At 39.0% G+C, this 19,238-nt stretch overlaps 1 protein-coding gene across 3 annotated transcripts in view; it reads left to right on the top strand.

The window, feature by feature from the left end:
* Positions 1-19,238, top strand: part of LOC121302715 (F-BAR and double SH3 domains protein 2) — a 79,538-nt gene that overhangs the window by 33,713 nt on the left and 26,587 nt on the right. For all 3 annotated transcript variants that reach the window (XM_041232810.1, XM_041232809.1, XM_041232812.1), the window contains exons 4-8: positions 11,851-11,927; positions 12,164-12,308; positions 15,259-15,392; positions 16,292-16,346; positions 17,073-17,201. In XM_041232810.1, coding sequence (XP_041088744.1) covers positions 11,851-11,927; positions 12,164-12,308; positions 15,259-15,392; positions 16,292-16,346; positions 17,073-17,201 — 540 coding nt within the window. The remainder of the gene's footprint in view (positions 1-11,850; positions 11,928-12,163; positions 12,309-15,258; positions 15,393-16,291; positions 16,347-17,072; positions 17,202-19,238) is intronic.

Here is a 19,238-nt window from a genome sequence, read left to right as displayed (position 1 = left end):
AGAAAATTACTTTTGCCCAGTCATCTTTGGTCCGGTCTTTGTATGTGCGACAAAAGTTCCACAGATCTGCAGTGTTTTTCCTGCTCAGAAGGGTCTTCGCACAGGCCTCCCTGAGACCAGACAATTCTCCAAGAGACACCTTCTCATGGTGCACACAGATGCCTTCACTCCAACTTCTTTCCACTGCTGCACTAAGTACACACTACTTGCCATCCTATCTCTCAAACTTTGTCGGCGTAAGTGGCGATCCTGGTGAGCAGTGCTGATGTTTGGGCATCCAGACCTAGGGGTAGCTTTTTACAGCTTCCAGTCTTCTGATAAACATAACATTATTCAGCAGGTTTCATTTGATTTTATGAAACAAAATTAGATCATTTTGACCACAGCTGTATATGTCAGTTATACATGTATGTAAGATTTAGTACTTACGTTGTTTGTAAGGTTCTGTGTACTTGATTTTCAAATGTTTGTCTTGCAACTCACTGTAAGATATAAGCAAAATGGCATTTACAGTTCTATATATTAATAGAAATCCTGTGCAGTAAAGTGTAATTAACAAAAAAAAAACAAAGTCTTCTCGTTGGCAGGTTTGAATAATTAAGTTCAGTTGTAATATTAGGCAAATAGTTAGTTTTGTTAAGATTTCCTCCTGTAACAAATGTTATAAATTCCTGCATGTTTTGGGCTCTTCAGATTCTAGGTTATTCTTTTAACATTTAAACATAGACGTTTGACCCAGGCAGATCACAAATAAAGAGAGACCCCTGAACCTTTGACATGACATCTGTTGAACAAATAATAGACATATAATTATTCCACAGAGTTCTTTCACTGAGAGAATGGGAGGGACCTGACCCTAGTGATGTCATGATTGGAATGTGGTCCTTTCTAGTCTGATTCTAAACTTTGCTTGTCGATGTACAGTAGGCACTGTATTGGAATCAGGAATGTTACTGTGACCTGCTGTCAAACCACCACTGGAAAGAAACACCTGACCCACACTTTTCTCCTGGCTCTCATCCTGGAGCTTAACTGTCTGAACTGAATGGAAATGAGTCACTCGGGTCCAAAATTAAATATTTATCAGCAGCACTAATTGGTACGCCATAAAGGGTAGCAAACCAATGGGAGATTTCAATAGTTTTGTTTAATAGGTATGTATTTTAGTGTTTCCTTCTTGATTGTTCATTAACCTGGGAAGCTCAGAAGGAGTTGAATTGCTTGTTACTGTAACACTGATTAGGAGATTGCACTGTGATGCCGTTGCCCACGGCACACAGCAGTAAAAGATACCGTTCTATAACAGCAGGCTCGCTCTGTAAATATTGGAACAGCAGGAAAATCTCATCTTGAAGAGTTGATTGAGAATCAAAACTGCAGAATTGCGATACAATAAAAATATTGTCTTGTTACAAGTTAAATAAATTGCCCATGTTTCTTGGTTTACCTATATATATATATATATATATATATATATATATATATATATATATATATATATATATATATATATATATATATATATATATATATATAATCTAAATTATCTAAACTTTTAAAAACTGAAGTCATGATTCTCTATCAATCAAGTGAAATGAACCCCCAATACCCCCTCTCTTGCCTCATTCTCTTATTATTGTGAGTCTGACCTTTGGGACATCATTATAGTTTCTGATCAGATCCCATTGAATTGTGGCTTGTGTTGGCAAGGCTGTTGAGAGAGGGCTGGGAGGGGGAGCAGTGAGAGTGAATAGCTGCAGGGTTATAGTTTTCTTATTTTGTTTCGGGAGCCGTCCTCCAGTGCCAGCAGACAAGTGCTATGATGCTTTTAAACACAAGCATTATTTCTGAGGTAAAACTATACCAAAATGTAGGCATGTGTCGAAATTCTGTGCTTTTCTGTGCGTGTGTGTGTTTGTTTTCCATTAAAATATACGTTCTAGGTAAGGTTGGAAGAGCACCAGTTCATCACAATATATTCTTCCTCTTTCTAATTAAAAAAAAATACTCAATATTTTGTCCGAATTCTAACCTCACTGCGGCACATATAACTTCTCTGGCTCACAGAAGAAACTCCCCTTCATTATGTGCTCAAGCCAGCGATGGTATGTATGTCTTAAAGACTAGATTGGAATTACAGTGCAGCTATTCATCTTCGGGGTTAGTCTTGACATCCTGTCAGCTCTGTGATATAAATGTGGTAATTGGGAAAGATCAACTAAATAATGCAGCCTTATTATTGATGGGTCTTACTCTGACTTCAGTTGTGGGGTTTGTTCAGTTTATCTAAACCGTGAGGAATCCAAATACTTCCACTGCTTATAACATGTAATGAAAACCATGCAAATCCAAACAGTAACAGTGTCTCTAGTGTGTCTGTATAAATACTGACATGTTTTAAATGATGAAGTGAGTGGACCCCTCTGTGTTTAGAAATAAGAAACTGTATAAAGCATGCATGGGTTCTCAAACTGTGAGATCACAAAATGACGACAGCAATCCTTTTTATTTATTTATTTAATTCCTGCGCTTTCAAAAACAAGTTTTAATTATTATGGTAACCCTCAAACTTTCAGTGTGCACTCATGGACCCCCGGTCTCCAGAGAACAGTTCAGAGTGTTGTTAAAATGTGTGGCAATAAACTAAATGGGTGAAAGACTATGAGGGTGAACAATGTAAATCTGTATAGAAATTCCCTGCGTACTGTATAACGTTGTCTGGTCTTTGTCCTGTATAGTAGAAGTGAAGGAGGGCATTGGGGTTCTACTGCAACTCTCATTGGCTTGCTGCAAATCGGTCGAACGACAAAGGAGGGGTAAAGCATCTTTTGAAAGAAAGAGGACTGCATTCTGGGAGTCCCATCATGCTGCCAGCTGAATGAATTCATTGTATCCCTTGCAGGTGATAGTGTTTCTAGATAACAAGCACATTGTCGGTAAAACGAAACGAAATGGCTTATAAACTTGTCGTTGTAGTGGTTTATAGTTTTGAGTCCTGAGAACTTCAGAACTTCATATTTGACATTCCTTGGCACTTTTTCTTGAGGGTCGTGGTGACCTACTTGAGATTAAACTGTATTGTGCAGGAGGTTATGGCAGTCTACCTACAATAATTACACTAATAGGCTGAGGTGAACCACTTGCCTGAAATTAATCACATTTAGCATAGACATTTGGATTGAGCTTCTATTTCACATTCTTTGGATGTTGTACATGTTGATCTACTTTCTCATGGTACTGACACCTTTAATGTGTTTATTTTCTTAGTACTGTGTGTATTTGTTAGATGGGAGGAAGTATATAAAGCTAGTAAGTACTATTCATATTCTGAATGCTTCCGTGGGCAATGCATGGCTTATCTGTATTACATCAATATTTGAATATATTCCAGGAGCAGGACGATGTTATGCTGCGCAGTGTGGTCAAACAGGCAAAAAAAAAAAAAAAAAAAAAAAAGAGATTTGTAGGTCTCTGAATCTCCTCAACAAACCATGAGTAACTGATACGTGTTTGGTTAAAGGGTGCTTCTGATTTCTTTGAGCATTATCTACAGTTCTGTATATCCGATACACTAATTGTCTTTTTATAGGTGTTTGGAATTTGTTCCAGGACATTCATTTCCTTGTACATCACTACACTGTAATTTACTTGTTTTAAAGTGTTTTAAACTCAGTACAAATGTGCTTGCCTTCCATTGTTTTGCGGAGTTAATACTTGCAATGTTGATGCATTAATAGAAGTATTAAATCTGTATCGATTCACCAATACTTGAAGAAAATGCCATTTCAGTTTGTGTGTGATCAACACATAATGAGCTCCGGTACAACACAGAGCAGCGAGAGAAGATGCACAGCAAACTGAAACTTCTGAAGCACTGTCTGTGGAACCCAAAAACAAATGCACCAAGTCAACGGTCCAGGTCCAGAGTATCCTGTGTCACTGTTGAGACTACATGCCTTATTCATAAACTTTCCTCATAAATTGTATTTTATGCAGTCTTGGATTAGGAAAATCATCGATAATTGGAAATCAAAATTCAAACGTTTCCGCTAGTGCCTCCTTCAGTGTCCAGTAGCTGTCTGCGGAGTGGCTACTGTCATAAATCGGTCAGGTCAGCTGTCATGCTCGTTGAAATGACAATCGACTTGCAACAGGAACATATTTATGTATTACAGGGGTGACACAGTAATCATGTATTCAGCCTATTTACATAATAGCGTACTGTCGCGGGTGTTTCCAGATTCTGTTATACTGTATACTGTATCCTACTGTGGCAGAGTGATTAAGTGAATTTAGGGTTCAAATCCACATGGAAAATAGCATGCCTGTTTAGTAACATGCTGGTTTTGATTCTTGTAAAAATTTGCTCGTGTCACTCTCCTTTATTTATTTTTTTGACAAAAGTAAAGAATCACATTTTAATGCAGTTCTGTCCAATGGCTTGTATTTTGTATGCTTCACTTGCATACCGTAATTTTTGTGAATGCTTAGCAGGCAGTCAAAGAATGCACCTGTAAACATTTCCACTGTTACACACCCTGTTATAGAGCTATTGTGCAAAATCGCTTAGCGTTTCATTAGCTTTATAATCAGTGTTTGTTGAATAAAGGTTTGTAAGGTCATTACCCTGACAATGAATTTCCATTGAATACAGTACAGTAAAAACCAGATAATTATTTTTTTTTTTTTTTAACTATATCCAAGCAATGAATCTCTCCATAGGAGACGAGGCAGGAAAGACTGAGATCCTGTTGTTTTTAATCTATGAAAGCTGACAAAGCAGAACTTTTATCATTCTTTTTTTTTTTTTTTTGTACGAGACCGCTGACTTGGCGTAATCATTTGAAAACAATTTTTTAGAGCAAATCTGTACAACAGAGCATATTCTCAGGTCAGGAATCACGTGCTTCAGGATTGTGAGGACTCAGCTTTGCACTGTTCCTGTAAACTTATGTGTGCTGCTTAAGTCCCAGGACAGTGGTGATTTCTTCAGGTGGACACACGGGCTAAGTGTAGGGGCTACTATTTTATCCTGATACATTTCCAGGATTTTTAAAGGAACAATGGTTCTAACCATATTACACATGTTTTTCCATCCACCACTCTATTTTGAAATCTGCTTTTATAGCAATAAACTCTGGAAAAGAACATTTATTCAAAAACATAGAACAATGCATCGCCAAGCCTGTTGTGTCCTTTACTGTGGCATTAAGTGGTGAGAGAAACCAGCAGCTGGGAACGTTTATCCATGCGTAGAGACACTGAGGAGCTATGTGGAAGCCTTCCTGTGAATTTTACTCCCACTAAAAATCTGGGCTTCTAGAACTGTAATAAGTGGGCCACCATAAGAAGCCTGCGCTAATTAGAAGTCACAATGAATTTCGTGTCCTGGGACAGTATATGTGACTGTTCCTCCTAATTCATTAGAGTCGGGGTAAGTTCATTTTCAGCAGTCTGTTCTCCCCTATGGCAGACTTTCTCTTTATGAAACGTCAATAATTTAATGGAAACAAATGACAATCAAACACCTTCTGGGAGCGCAGTATGAAAGTCTGTTGCAAACTGATGTAGTTTAAATCCTGCCTCAGTAAATGCTGTATATAGGAAATTGTGTTTCAGTCTCAGTTTTAGACCTGCTGTTTATTAAAGGCTTATTATACAGTCAAATCTGTTTTTACAGAACGATGAATGACAGCACCTTTTAATAAGCAGATACTGACACAAATATTCAGTTCCTTTGGTGACCAGTTAATTCTGTTGTCAGTGTACAATTACAGTACCTCCCAGTTTATGGTGTTGAAAGAACCCTGCCTGATATTTTATTGTATTAAATGTATTTTTTTTTCCCCAGAAGCGTAATTGAGAAGCAGAAGGCCGATGGCCCAAACCTTTTTTGTTGTTCAGCATGTCAGGAATTTCTGTTGTGTTTTCACGAGACTATTCCCCAAGAATAGAACGAAAAGAGAGCTAAAATAAATAAACGATGAAAAGCACTCGAGCACGTTCCGTGTGAGTCGAGTGCCGGTGCTGCCAGGACCAGCTGCAGTCTTTAGACCAGGGGTGGACATGACCTGACTGGGAGAGCATTGCGATGGAGAGACAAGGTCTGCACAGGATATCTTGTGGAGGCAAGAGCAGCACAAAAACAGGAACTCCGCTGAACACCCAGAGGAGAATTCAATTGGCCTTTTCTGGAAATGCTGACTGGATGTTTCCCCTGTTTGTTCAGATTGTATAGTTCACCCGATTTTTATTTATTTTTTGGCGGGGGAACAAACAATCCTGTTATGTTTGTGTGGCTGGTGAGTTACTGAATTCCATCTCCCATGATGTCATGTACTGCATGTAGCCTAGCTGGTAGCAGGACAGGGCTTTGCTGTGATTTGTTCTTTTGAGCCGAGCGCCTGCAGCATTTCCAGTGGAACATGCTGAATATTAAAGTCTGCTCCTGGTTACTGGAATTAACACTACGTACCGTCCCTAATGGTTTAAAATAAATTCCACAGCATTTTATGCTTTCTCATGCTGAACTGATCATTCTGCTGTTGAACTTTTCATTCCCAAGTGAAGTGTTTGTGAGCCAGATACTGTACCATAGGCTACATCTTACAGTGCATCATACAAGCATTGAATGATAACCATTCTACCAACGTTCTCGCAAGCCTCTTATTGTTTTGCTGTTGCTTTTTTTTTCCCTTTAACTCAGATTATTATTTTAGGTAATGGATTCTTTCCGTGTGTGCAGTTTGATGTTGCTGTTTGTGCATCTGTTATGAACTGTACGCCTTGTGAAGTACTCATTTCCAAAAATGTTTATTTTAATGTGTAATAAATAAACAAGCTGTAAAATTGTGTCTCCGGACATGCTCAAAAAGAGAAAGCAAAACATGTATTGTCTCATATGGTTTTAAAAGTAAATTAGGATTAACAAACTATAGGACCCTTCTAAGCCCTTGCTCAGCAGTATAGGTGGTACAGGTTTCTCATTGACTAGTACAGCACAGTAGTAGTGCTTCAATAATCATAAATAACACAGTGGAGTCTGTTAATCATGACCACCACAGGGACCATGTAAAATTCTTAAAGTAGAGCTGGTATAACCAAGAGAATTGGTCAGATTATCTCGCATTTTACCGGCATTTCAGTTTTGACATTATTATTGCACATCATTGAACTCCACACTATAAATTAATGCTATTCAGGCCGGCCAGACCCGAGAAAGAGTGACATGAATGAAGCAGCAAAATGTGAAACGGTAGAGAATCCATCACTGCCAGCTTGTGTATTATCCAAAATGCCATGAAATCTTGGTTGGCTGGTATTGAAATCTGCTGGCTGTACTATTTCCACATTGAGGAGTGTAAGGGAAAATGAAAAGAAGAGCCTGGTGGTTTTATTAAAGTATGATTATTTATTTATTTATTTTTGTGACCTTTCGTAGCTGGAATTGAGTCTCACCAGTCTCTGGTCCGTACATACAGCTGTACAGTATAGTTTTGTATATTGTGTGGCAGTGCAGTGAGAGCAGTCTGTCTGAGAGGGAGCCTGCTGTGTTGCTGTAGCTCCAGGGGGAGATTGGATGCCACAGCCTTGATCGTGGAGCTGTGGTTGTACAGCTCAGCTGAAGTCAGGCTGCTGAAGAGAAACCAAAGGCCCCCAGCCTGCTTTGCTGCTGCCATCCTGTTGCTGACTCGGCAAATTATTGATGCGCCATTTACTGTACAGATAATGACTACAGCTCTGTATAAAGCAGACCCCTTGAGCTATGTTCTGTATGTGTTGGAAGAGGCTTATTTACGGTAGTGTATCATACTAGTAAGGATATTTCATCCAAGACTTCAAATTCTCAATCATGCGTTGTCTGATAAAGGCGACAAACTTGTCAGCTAATGCAATCTTCAGTTCGAAATCACAGTCTGCATGAAGTTTGGTTCAGTTAGGAAGCCTGCAGTACAATGTGTTGAAACTGAAAAATAAATCCATAAATAATAGACAAACGTTAGCGTAAAGGATGATCTAAAATGTGATGGTGAAAAAAGTGACTTTGTAGGGAAAGACCCAGTGATCTTGGTGATCACTTTCTGCTGATCCATTGACTGCTCCCAAAACAGTTTAACAAAAGCTACACTGACGTTGAATTAAACAGATGTTAAATTGTGACTTATGGTCTACATAATCCGTTGGCTAATCATTTTAATTTGATGCAAAGAGGTGACGGCCTGTGGCAGAGAGGCGGGTGCCTCGCACGTTCCAGGGATGTGTGCACAGTCCATCTGGGTCAAAGGTTAAACTATCGGTGAATTTCCCAAAGCACACATGCATTCACACACACACTGGTAACAGTGACAGTCATTGTTTTGGGAGTGCTGTATGTGGAAGCCGTGCACTGCAAGTAAAAATGAGAAGCCCCAAAAAGGGGCTTTAGTTAGAGCCAAAGGGCTGGGCTAAGTTACATTTCTACAGGTCAATTATCTTAAAAAAACAACATTTTGGTAATTGCTGCTTCCTGTGAAATCCCTATTAAAATAAAACTGCGTTTATATACAGTATGTTTGGTAACACCCTCTTCCGAAGTGCTGGGTCTGTGTGTTTAGCATTACTTCATTTGAAAAAAACTTAGACTGGGAGTTCTTTTTAAGGCCACAAGAAGAAAAATAGAACAGTACTTGCTTCAGCTGATTAACATGCCACTGCAGGGCGTATGCCTGACGAGTCTAATGTTGAACGTCACACTGTCCGAAAATAAGTGATGTCAGACACTTTTTTTTTAAATGGACGAGTTCAAAGTTAATACTTTAGCTATACTGTAATATAAACCAAGTACCTTCTATATCTATTCATAGTTAAACTTCTATATTCAGCTTATCTGACACAGTATTTTGATTAGTCTATCTTTGAAAGCGAACAAAGTAGATACTGCTTTGTAGAACTGCTGCATCGTGTACTGTAGCATCCAGCTTGTTTTCTTAAGAGTAACAGTTAAAGGTATTAGCTGAACGTTTGAAAACGTAACACACTGTAGTTGCTAGTAGTTTCTTTTTTTTTTTCTGTAGAGTATGCAACCAGTAGGAAAGCACTGATGGAAGTGCTTTCCTGGCACTGAAAATGAAGTTTAGTATGGAGCGTAGTCTTTTTCTGGAAGCGGTTGCTATGGAGCTTGTAAAATGACCGATATCTTTGTTTCTCAGTGCCTCGAGTGAAGTGCAGTTAAGCAGGTGATTCTTTAGTACCAGCTGAGTTATGAAGCCGACTGTTGCTGTGCAGTCTCGTTCTGAGCTACAAAAGCCGTTCTGTGCGAAGCAGAGTGAGACGTGATTACAGATGGCACATGGTTAGGGCATCCTGATTCACCACGGACTGGCGCAGGAGCGCTTGACCAGTCTGGGCATGGAACCAAGCCCCTCGATTACCACCCAGGTGCTGGTGCAGCTGAGGGACCACATTGTCAACAACGGGGGTTTTCACATGGTGATAAATAGTGCATCCAGTTTCATCACTTGTCTGTATGGATGCCATCCAAAATCCACTTTACAGCTCTTCCAAAGGCCCCCTGCAATACATATCTACAGCAGGTAAAGAACTCATCCTTATGTATAGATGGCATGAGAGTGGACAAACACAAGCATTCTGCATATACAGATCAGATACGCTCACAAAAAAACTAAAAGCAACAAAACAAAAAAGCACCTGTGTGAACGTTGTGATGCTGCTGTTTTTAAAACCTGATTATTGTTACAAGAGTTTAATAAGAATTGATGTCAAGGAATCTGCTTTCACAAGTACACTTAACAAGCCCTGCTGTTCTGCAAGCTACTTGTATAGTGCATGATGATTTCAAGCCTTGAAGAAATAGGGCATTTTCTCAGCAGCAGATCTGATTTTTGCTTTCTCAAGCTGCTCCCCCATGTTTTTTCATAAGCCTTAGGTTTACTGCTTCCCAAAAGCTTCCTGCCTCACCAGGGCTGTTTTGAAAAGCGATAGAAAGCTGCATGAAAGCCTACCTCTGACAGTGAAGTATTTCCTGCTTGACATGCTGATGTAGTCCATATGGATCCTATATGTGCTATAGGATCAAAATCTGAACAAGATGTGCAAGTTTACCACCTCACAGATTGCTGTGCTGGATATTCTGCAGACATGTACTGCGAACTGGCAGATTCCCCATGATCTCAACAAATCAACGTTAAAGTGATCAAACTGATAGCATTTAGCTGCATGTTCTCTATAATACCTGGAAACAGGGTGTTTCACGAAGGTTCTCTCTACAGCGCATACGTACTGTATCACAAGCAGTGGCAGTGGGAGCATCCCTTCATTCCTGGGACCCATGCCTCTAGCATTCCCCAGGGGGAACACCCTCTTAGTGGGTGATGTGAAGGATCATCCAATCATAGTATCAACATCCCCCCTGAATTAAACAGATTCCCAGTTTAACAGATTACTGTGATTTATTTATCTGCCTGTTGGAAAACTCACAGCTGGTTGACTTGGAACAGAGCTGCCTGTCTGTTGGTTTGGAGTTGGCTGAGGGTTTCTGTTTAGTTTGTGTGTTCTCTTTTTTCATTAAAGGCTGCACATGGCATTTCCTCACAAGTGTGCAGGGCTTGAAATGTGGGTTTGATCCTCAAACCCTTTTTGTACTTCTATTACTTGATCAACTGGAGGTTTCTTTTGTTTATTTTTTTCCCCCTTTCTCAGTTTAAAAATGTGCTGTTTAGATAGGTCAAGAACAATATCAACTGTGTATATGATCATGCTTTATGCATGCTCTTATTTCAATGGGTATGCCTATCTCTCTCTTTGTGAAGGGCAGCTGTGCAATGAGAAACATTGGGGTGATTTAAATATTAACGTCAGAGTTCGGCCAAACCAAACTTGGCTCTGATTTTGACATTTTCTGAATGCATTACAAGGCATTGAACAACTGTTTTTAGGGCCACTTTCCATTACATACACTGTAATGTATGATATCCATCATAGGGAAAATGTATAGTGCTGTGTCATCTTGCAGAAAAGAACAAGGCTAGCTATTGTGGTAAAACTAAGGTGCATTTTGGCATTAGCCTAATGTTTGTGTGCTTGACTGTAAGTTCTTGTTACTAACATGTAGATGGGATTACTGATGTGTTAAAAATCCTGAGGTAACTGGATCAAGTAGACAAACTTGTTCTTGTTTAATATCAGAATTTATGTTTTGGTGTTCGGGATAAGTTACTGGAATCTAAATAAATGTTGCTGTATTTCCTGCCGAAGTTGCAACTGGACTAAGTAGACTGGACTGTGTACTTTGCTGTCTGGGTGAATGACATGACAAGGTTACAGTCACAGTTCTACAAGAGAAGAGTACCATTTAGAATTAATCTAGGCATTTTTTTTATATCTTCTCGTAAGGGATGAAAAGTCCATGGCGTCTGTCACAACACAAGTGTGTAATCTTTTAGATGTGACTCGTCTTGCTTCACTTCTGTACAGTTCTGTTAATGAAGGCCTTACATTTTTACTCTGCTATACAGTGCTGTATGCATTGGGAAACTTCTGTACAGTGCTGTATGCATTGGGAAACTTCTGTACAGTGCTGTATGCATTGGAAAACTTCTGTTTTAGGGATGTTTTTATGCAGGTGATTTGCACAGTACTGTATTTTCTTTTGTGGCAGATGGTATTAGGGAACTCATTGTAAACTCAAGACCATGAGAAGGACTTCTTGTCGAAACATTTGTCAGAGAAAGCTTCTTTTAGTATTACCACATATTCTACCATTAAGTGTTTCCTAGTGGGTGAACTAATCAAATGTGCACTGATCACATATAATGCATCCCTATTACTGGTGTCTATTTTTCTCTGTTGCAGGCGCTCCAGAAGTTAGCCAGCCAGTACTTAAAGAAAGATTGTCCAGGTGTGAAAACAGAAGAACAAACTGATTACAGGTAATCCTTTTAATATAAATTTGAAAAATCTGTACTAGATAACCGAGCTGTTGTACTAAAACTACATCCTGCGTTTTCAGTATCTTGCTGCTTATTGTCTCCCTTGGCCTTCGTGCTTAAGCTGTGACATAATGAAAACATTCTGATAAACTGAGTCCTTATGACATCCATCTGACCGATTTTTGTGGTGTTGTGGTCATAGAGCTGTGATAAAGCTTTCTTACTTTTTCCTGTAGGAATGTCTATACAGTATGGAAGTCTTTTTTAGAAGGGACTGTGCAGGTGTCTCAATCTCGCATTAACATCTGTGAAAACTACAAGAACCAGATCTCGGAACCAGCCAAGTCTCTGAAACTGCTGAAGGAACAGCAGTTAAAAAAGGTACAGTACTTCCCACAGTTATCAAGTTAAAGACTCCGTGTGACACCTGTCGGATAAGCCCTGGGGTCTCGCCTCCCCTCTCCCCACACCCCATTGAGAAACAAGATTCCAATGGTTGTAGTGTGTCCCCTGGGATCAGGAACTCTTCAAAAACATGTTTGTACTGTATGCTTACAGTATGTACAAATAAACCATTACATGGTAGACATGATATCATTTTTTTTTTTTGGTAGCCTGTCCTGATCTTTTATTGAAGTCACTGACCACGGGAACTGTTCTCCACTATATGTACATGACTTTTTCATATCGCGTTTTTTTGACACACAAAAGTTCCACTTAAAAGGGGGGGGGGGCGACTTGAATTTGGGGGTTTATTTAAGGTTATGTGTGTTGTATCTTCCACATTACTAGCGTTTGTACTTCCCATAATATTGAGATTTAGATACCTTTTCCAATTTGATAGTGATACATATATAAATTATACTGCCGTTGAGTGTTTGACAATTATGGGTGAAACTACAAAGATGACTACTCAAATGTACGTCTTTTTGTTTGTTTTTGAGTCAGCAGAGTATCTGTAAAACTGTTCAGCATTTCAAGGACGGGATAGATTTTTGAACTTGCAAACCTGAACACTAAAGCACAGTTCTCAAATCTGACCCCTCTGAGGGATGTTGCACAATGAAATCTGGTTGTAGTAAAAACAAGGGCACATTTAACCGTGTAATAAGCTCCTAATAAATGAGATTGTGTTGCAGCCTCCAGTACCTCTGGGTCTGGGATTTCCTGCTTGAAATATGTTCTGTTTTAAGATTTGCTCAGAGGGACATCTCAAGTAATTCCCCCATTCCCTTGCCTTTGGACGGCATCTGAAACAAAGTGTTCAGTGCTCTCTGACCGTACAATTGAAAAAAAACATCAGGACAGCTGTCATAGGAATGCTGTATATGTTGAAATAACATGTCTCCAAAGGGACTGGTCAATTCAGGCTGCTTATTCCAGGTATCTCTGTTTACTGACTTGCTGTAAGAGCAGATGGCTGCATGGTTCAACAGTAGACAGGTTTTACTGTATGCACGGTTTATTGCATACTACAGACATCCTACAATTAGACAGTAGTGGCATTTTATTTGGATGTTATATAATAGAACATAAGAAAGTTTACAAACGAGAGGAGGCCATTCGGCCCATCTTGCTCGTTTGGTTGTTACGTACAAGCAGCTTCTTGAAGGATCCCAGGGTGTCAGCTTCAACAACATTACTGGTTTGTTGTGTAAAAAAGTGCTTGCAGAAGTATTCACCCCCCCTGCAAAGTTGGCACCTCAACGTACACCACAACACTTTCAAATTAGACTTTACATGTAGAAAACTTCGGAATAATTCTATCTTTGAAAGTTTGATAAAGTTAAAAAAATGCATATAGCCGAGAATATAAAATATAAACGATCAATATCTCCCCAATGCGTACAGTGCATATATAAATCCCTTTAACATTATCTTCCAAACAGATTTACAGAGAAAAACAGATTCAATCTCAGTTGCATAAGTATTCAACCCCTTTGCTACTGCAGCCCTAAATCAGCTCAGGTGCAAATGATTTGTTTGAAAGGTCACAGAATTAGTGAAATGGTTTCAGCCTTTGTGTACTCAAACTGGTTTAACTTGTAGATAATTTCCCTCAGGTATATAAAGACTTTCAAGCTGCAACTCTACATAGTGATCCAACAAAGCAACCATGAAGACCAAGGAGCTTTTGAAACAAGTCAGGGATAAAGTGGTAGAGAGGCACAGAGGAAGGGTATAAGAAAATTTCAAAGGCGCTGATTATCCCTCTCAGCACAGTGAAGTCCATCATTAAGAAGTGGAAGATGCATCATACCACCCAGACACTACCCAGATCAGGTCACCCTCCCAAACTGAGCAGCCAGGCAAGCAGGAAACTGTAATTCTACAAAGATGACTACCCAAACTGGGATGTCACTCTGAAGCCAACAATGACCTTGAGAGATCTGCAAAGTTCTGTATCTGAGATGGGAGTCAGTGTTCACATATCAACAATAAGCTGGTCCCTACCTATCCAAAAAGACTCATAGCAGTAATTGCTGCAAAAGGTGCTTCTACCAAGTACTGACTTAAGGGGCTGAATACTTATGCAACCAGTAAATTTCATTTTGTATATTTTGTGTGTGTGCATGTGTATAATTTTATATATATATATACATGTGTACTCAAAGTGATAAGCTGATTAACTTAGTGAAGACTCAACAGGGATAAAGTGGTAGAGAGGTCATGGTTCATTGCCCCTTTTAAGCAGGACCCAGGACACAGAAATGGAAGTTTTCAACGCCCTAACGTGCTATTTTTTTTTTAATAAACACAAAAAACAAAATAAACAAACACAGTTTAACTCAAAAGTTTCACACTACCTTTTTTTCACGATTGCACACACTTACAGCTGGGCTCTTCATTCTGCAGCAGCCCTGAACAGACTGACTGTCTTTCTTTAAATACCCTGCACCTGGTTCTAATTTACAATAACACCAGGTGCAGGGGATAATTAATAATAAAACAATTAACAAAAACAAAACGTGCGTTTCCAACAACACCAAGAAATTGAACAAAACGTGCGTTTCCACCTGTTTTAGGCAGGGAGGAATCTGCCCCTCTCCCTGCTACTTTATATATATATATATATATATATATATATATATATATATATATATATATATATATATATATATATATATATATATACACACACACACACACACACACATTTTTTATTATTTTTTTTTTAAATACAAACCCTCAGACACAAAATGTGATCTACTGGCAGGAAAAATGAAACAGATTCTTATTACAGCTGAAAAGTTTATATTTTTGGGTAATTACAATAGGAGTCCAGGAGATGCTTATGTGTTTTTTTTTATTTTGTGTGTGTTATTTTCAGTGCATAGACCAGTTGACCCGTATCCAATCGGAGTTGCAGGATACTGTAAAGGACCTGGCGAAATCCAAAAAGAAGTACTTTGAAACGGAACAGATGGCTCACACAGTGAGAGAGAAGGCAGACATTGAAGCCAAGTACGTACCGATATGTCTGGAAAAGTTTATCTTCTTTCATTCTGGTTATCGTTGCTGGTTTTTATTGCCAACTGTTAGTTCTAGAGCCCTGCACTGCTAATACTGGGAAGGAAATAACCCTACCATTGCGTGGCACTTCGATCCACTGCAGGTTTTAATACAAGTAAAACAACAAAAAGTGTCAACATTTCTAACAGAACTTGGCTTACGCCTTTACTTAAAATCACAAGTTTATTATAACTTTATAATTTGCTGACTTCCACTTAGGGGGTGTTTGGTTGCTGTGGGTTTGCTGTGGTTTTTTTGGACATGCAGTTTCAGTTGGATCGTTAATGGAAGTATGTGACAGAAAGGAAATGCATTAATTAGCGTTTGGTTAAGGTGTGTACAGTTGAAGTTCATTGTGTAAACTGCAATGCAATGGCTGCCTTCCTGCCTCCCTTGTAATGAAATGGTCTTGGTGGATTCTATCTTGGCAGCTTTAACCCTCACTTGGCTCTGCATGAATATGTTCGTTCTTTTGAAATATGTTTAGAACCACCTGCCAAGAAGAGAAAAAATCAACTCCCTATTTAGAATACTTTTTTTTTCTTCCAAGCGTTTGTCTTCATTTTAAAATGTTTTTAAACGTTTCGGTGAAATCAGGTTAACCTTTTCCCTTCACAACAAAAAGTCGGTTCCACTTTTACCCACAATTGGGTGGGTGAAGGGGAGAGTGCCTACTGAATTACGACAATGACATGCACTGGGAAAATGTTTGTGGAACCCCAGTAGTTAGGTATTGACTTTTACCATGATAAATTCTGATTGATCAGGGTAAAATGTGTGGCAGCTGCAGCTTATAGATTTTCAAGTCAGCTAATACTGTGAAAAATATAAATTGTTTTTCCTTGTTGCAGGTCTAAGCTAAGTTTATTTCAGTCAAGAATAAGTTTACAGAAAGCCAGTGTAAAGGTAAGTGTTTTTCTATATAGTAAACAGTTACTATAAAAGTACTGCACTGTTACAATGAATTAACATATGAGACTTTGTCATCACTTTGCAGGACAATTTCCTTAATATGGCAAGTCCCTTCATTTTTATAACCTCAGAATCACACCCAAGAGAGATGCCCAATATGTAGTCACCCAGACCATCTGTATCCAATTTCAACTAAGCTTTAAACAGATTCTATTTTCTTTCAAAACCATAAGTTTTGTCCTCTGTTACACACACTGATGGTTAAACTGTGCGAGTAACCCTACCAAAACGAATTGTTATAAATGGGCAAATTTAGCTTTTGTCTGAAAACATGATATATCCCGCCTTGCAATGTGCTCAGCTTTGCGTGAGCGATTTGAAATCACCAGAATAGGTCATTCTGGCTCAAGTGGACCAATCCTGGGGAGGTGTTTCCTCTACATGTGGTATGAAGGGGGGAAAGGGTTCCAGAAAATGTTTGCGTCCATGTAAAAGAAGAGCTGCATAACACATGGTGAAAAGGTGTAAAAATACCCAGTTTGACATGTGAGGGATGACCTGGACAATGAACACCAGTATCCCTTTAAAGCAAGGGCTTTCAAATCAAATACAGTTCATATGCATAAGAGGCTGAGTAACCATGGTTGGTCCACTTGACCTGACATGACCCTGTTTATCTTTGGTATACTTTTTTATAAGCTGCTTGCTTGTCTGTTTCAGTTAAAAGCCAAGAGAAGTGATTGCAACTCAAAAGCCACGCACGCCAGGAATGATTACCTTCTGACGCTGGCAGCTGCGAATGCACACCAGGACCGTTACTATCAGACAGACCTGATGAACACCATAAAAGTAAGACTCTGAACGTCATTTTTACAGTCTGGGGAGCAGGATATTAGGGTGAAAGGTGCTGTTTGCTCTTGGATTGGAGAGTCCACATCATTAACCACAACGCTCCCAGCTCTCAGACCTTTCCAAGATACCAAACCAGGCAGATCATTGAAGACATACAGAGAAGCACCTGTATGGATTAATTTCTAACACTGCAGACCTGTATACAGGTCAAGGAAAGATAACTCCACTCTATGCAAAACGAGACACTGAAACAATTTAGTCAGTCGGTTATCTTCGGCTATTCTTGCTGTATGCTATGGTTACAAAGGTCTAAATGACACTCAATATAACTAAATAAAGGATTAGGACTTTTATTAGTTACCCATAATGTGTCTCTGTTGGTTGGCGAGAAGCATTGGAACATTAATTCCTGCTGCTATGGAATTTGCCTTTGATTGAACTTTAGGCTCCTGTCTGTCCATCCATATCCACAATCCATTCCTCCTCTGCTCACCACATGCACTCTTCAGTTCTGCATCCATGCAAAATTGAGAAACGCTTTTTTTTTCTTACTCGTTTTTATGAAACATAAGATGACGGCATCCGCAGTGAATTATTCAGAATTACACTATTGTGAAACTGTGGTAATTGCACTACCTTTCACCCTAGAGACGAGTCCTATTAGTCAGGTTTGTCAGCTGTCATTGTAACACATCAATTGGTGTCAAATTGAATGTACATTTTCAAAATGCCAGACATTAAGACTCCCATTGCATAGCTCTTTAATTCATTTCAGGTTTTATTGTGAGCTTAACTAGTCACAACCAAGCAAAGGTACACAAGCTGTAACAGTCACAAGGTCATGATACATCCTTACATGGATTAAACCAAGAAACAATGGTGTGTTTTTTTCCTTAGATGCTTGAAATGGGACCAAAAAATGCTGTAGTTGAGACCCCGGACCCGTTGTTTGTGGTTTCATCTATTATGGCCTCGCATTACTGATTTTATTATAAGTAATTTAATTTATTCTCCATCTAAATGCACAGGTTTAACACAAAGTATTCTGTACTGTGACGTTGATTCTAGCCATTTTTCTTCACAGTAACAAAAGGCAGTTAAACATTCATATAATTACCAGCAAGTGTAAATGTTTTACGGGGTCTGTTGCAAAATAAAACTTGTTTACGCGGGGCTTGCCTGAAAGGGTTTCCATTAATTCCTTGGTGTCATGGGTTGCTACTTCCTGACTGTATTCACTAACAGACATCCTAGACTGTTGCTTGGACTGGGTTTTTCCATTTGTGAATTAATGACCCATTTCAAGAACACAGAGAGGAATGTCGTGGCAGGACAGTATCACAGTCTGACTCATTGCAGTAAATAATGCTTTTTAAGTGGGGGGAGCACTAGAAGTGTTAAGTGTTGTCACACAACCTTGTCTTCTGTTGAAGATGTTTTGGTTCTTAGATTGTGTTTTATTCTTCCATTTGGAATATGCAGCCATTTCAAAGATCACTTTCTGCTGCTTCCTGGTACCTAATCAATTCAAGCATTGAGGTTAGAACTCCAATGGTCTAACTGCAATTAGACTCTGTGACCTACACCATAGCTAGCAGGATGTAGCAGGGGTTCTCAGATTCGGTCCTGGGGACCCCCTGTGTCTTCTGGTTTTCATTCCAACTGAGCTTTCAATCACTTAACTAAACCCTTAATTAACTGATCATTTGTTTAATTACTGTAGACCTTTTTACTTGTTTTCAAATCTTAAACCGTTGCAGAGTTCAAGTTATAGAATGTTTTATGAAATCTGCAGCTGCTTAAGAGCTGAAAACAAGTAAAAAGGTCTAATTAAACAAATTATCAGTTCAATTAACTGTATAGTTAAGTAATTGAGAGCTCAGTTGGAATGAAAACCAGCAGACACAGGGGATTCCCCAGGACTAAGTTTGAGAAGCCATGATCTATAGCAGTGTATTCCAAAGACTATAGATTTTAATCTAACAAAGCAAGCAAACAACCAAAAGCTTCTCTGCACGCGAATACTAATAACTG

Source organism: Polyodon spathula, chromosome 30 (genome assembly GCF_017654505.1).
Source record: "Polyodon spathula isolate WHYD16114869_AA chromosome 30, ASM1765450v1, whole genome shotgun sequence".
In the NCBI taxonomy this organism is placed as follows: domain Eukaryota; kingdom Metazoa; phylum Chordata; class Actinopteri; order Acipenseriformes; family Polyodontidae; genus Polyodon; species Polyodon spathula.
This window is presented reverse-complemented; position numbering and strand designations above follow the sequence as displayed.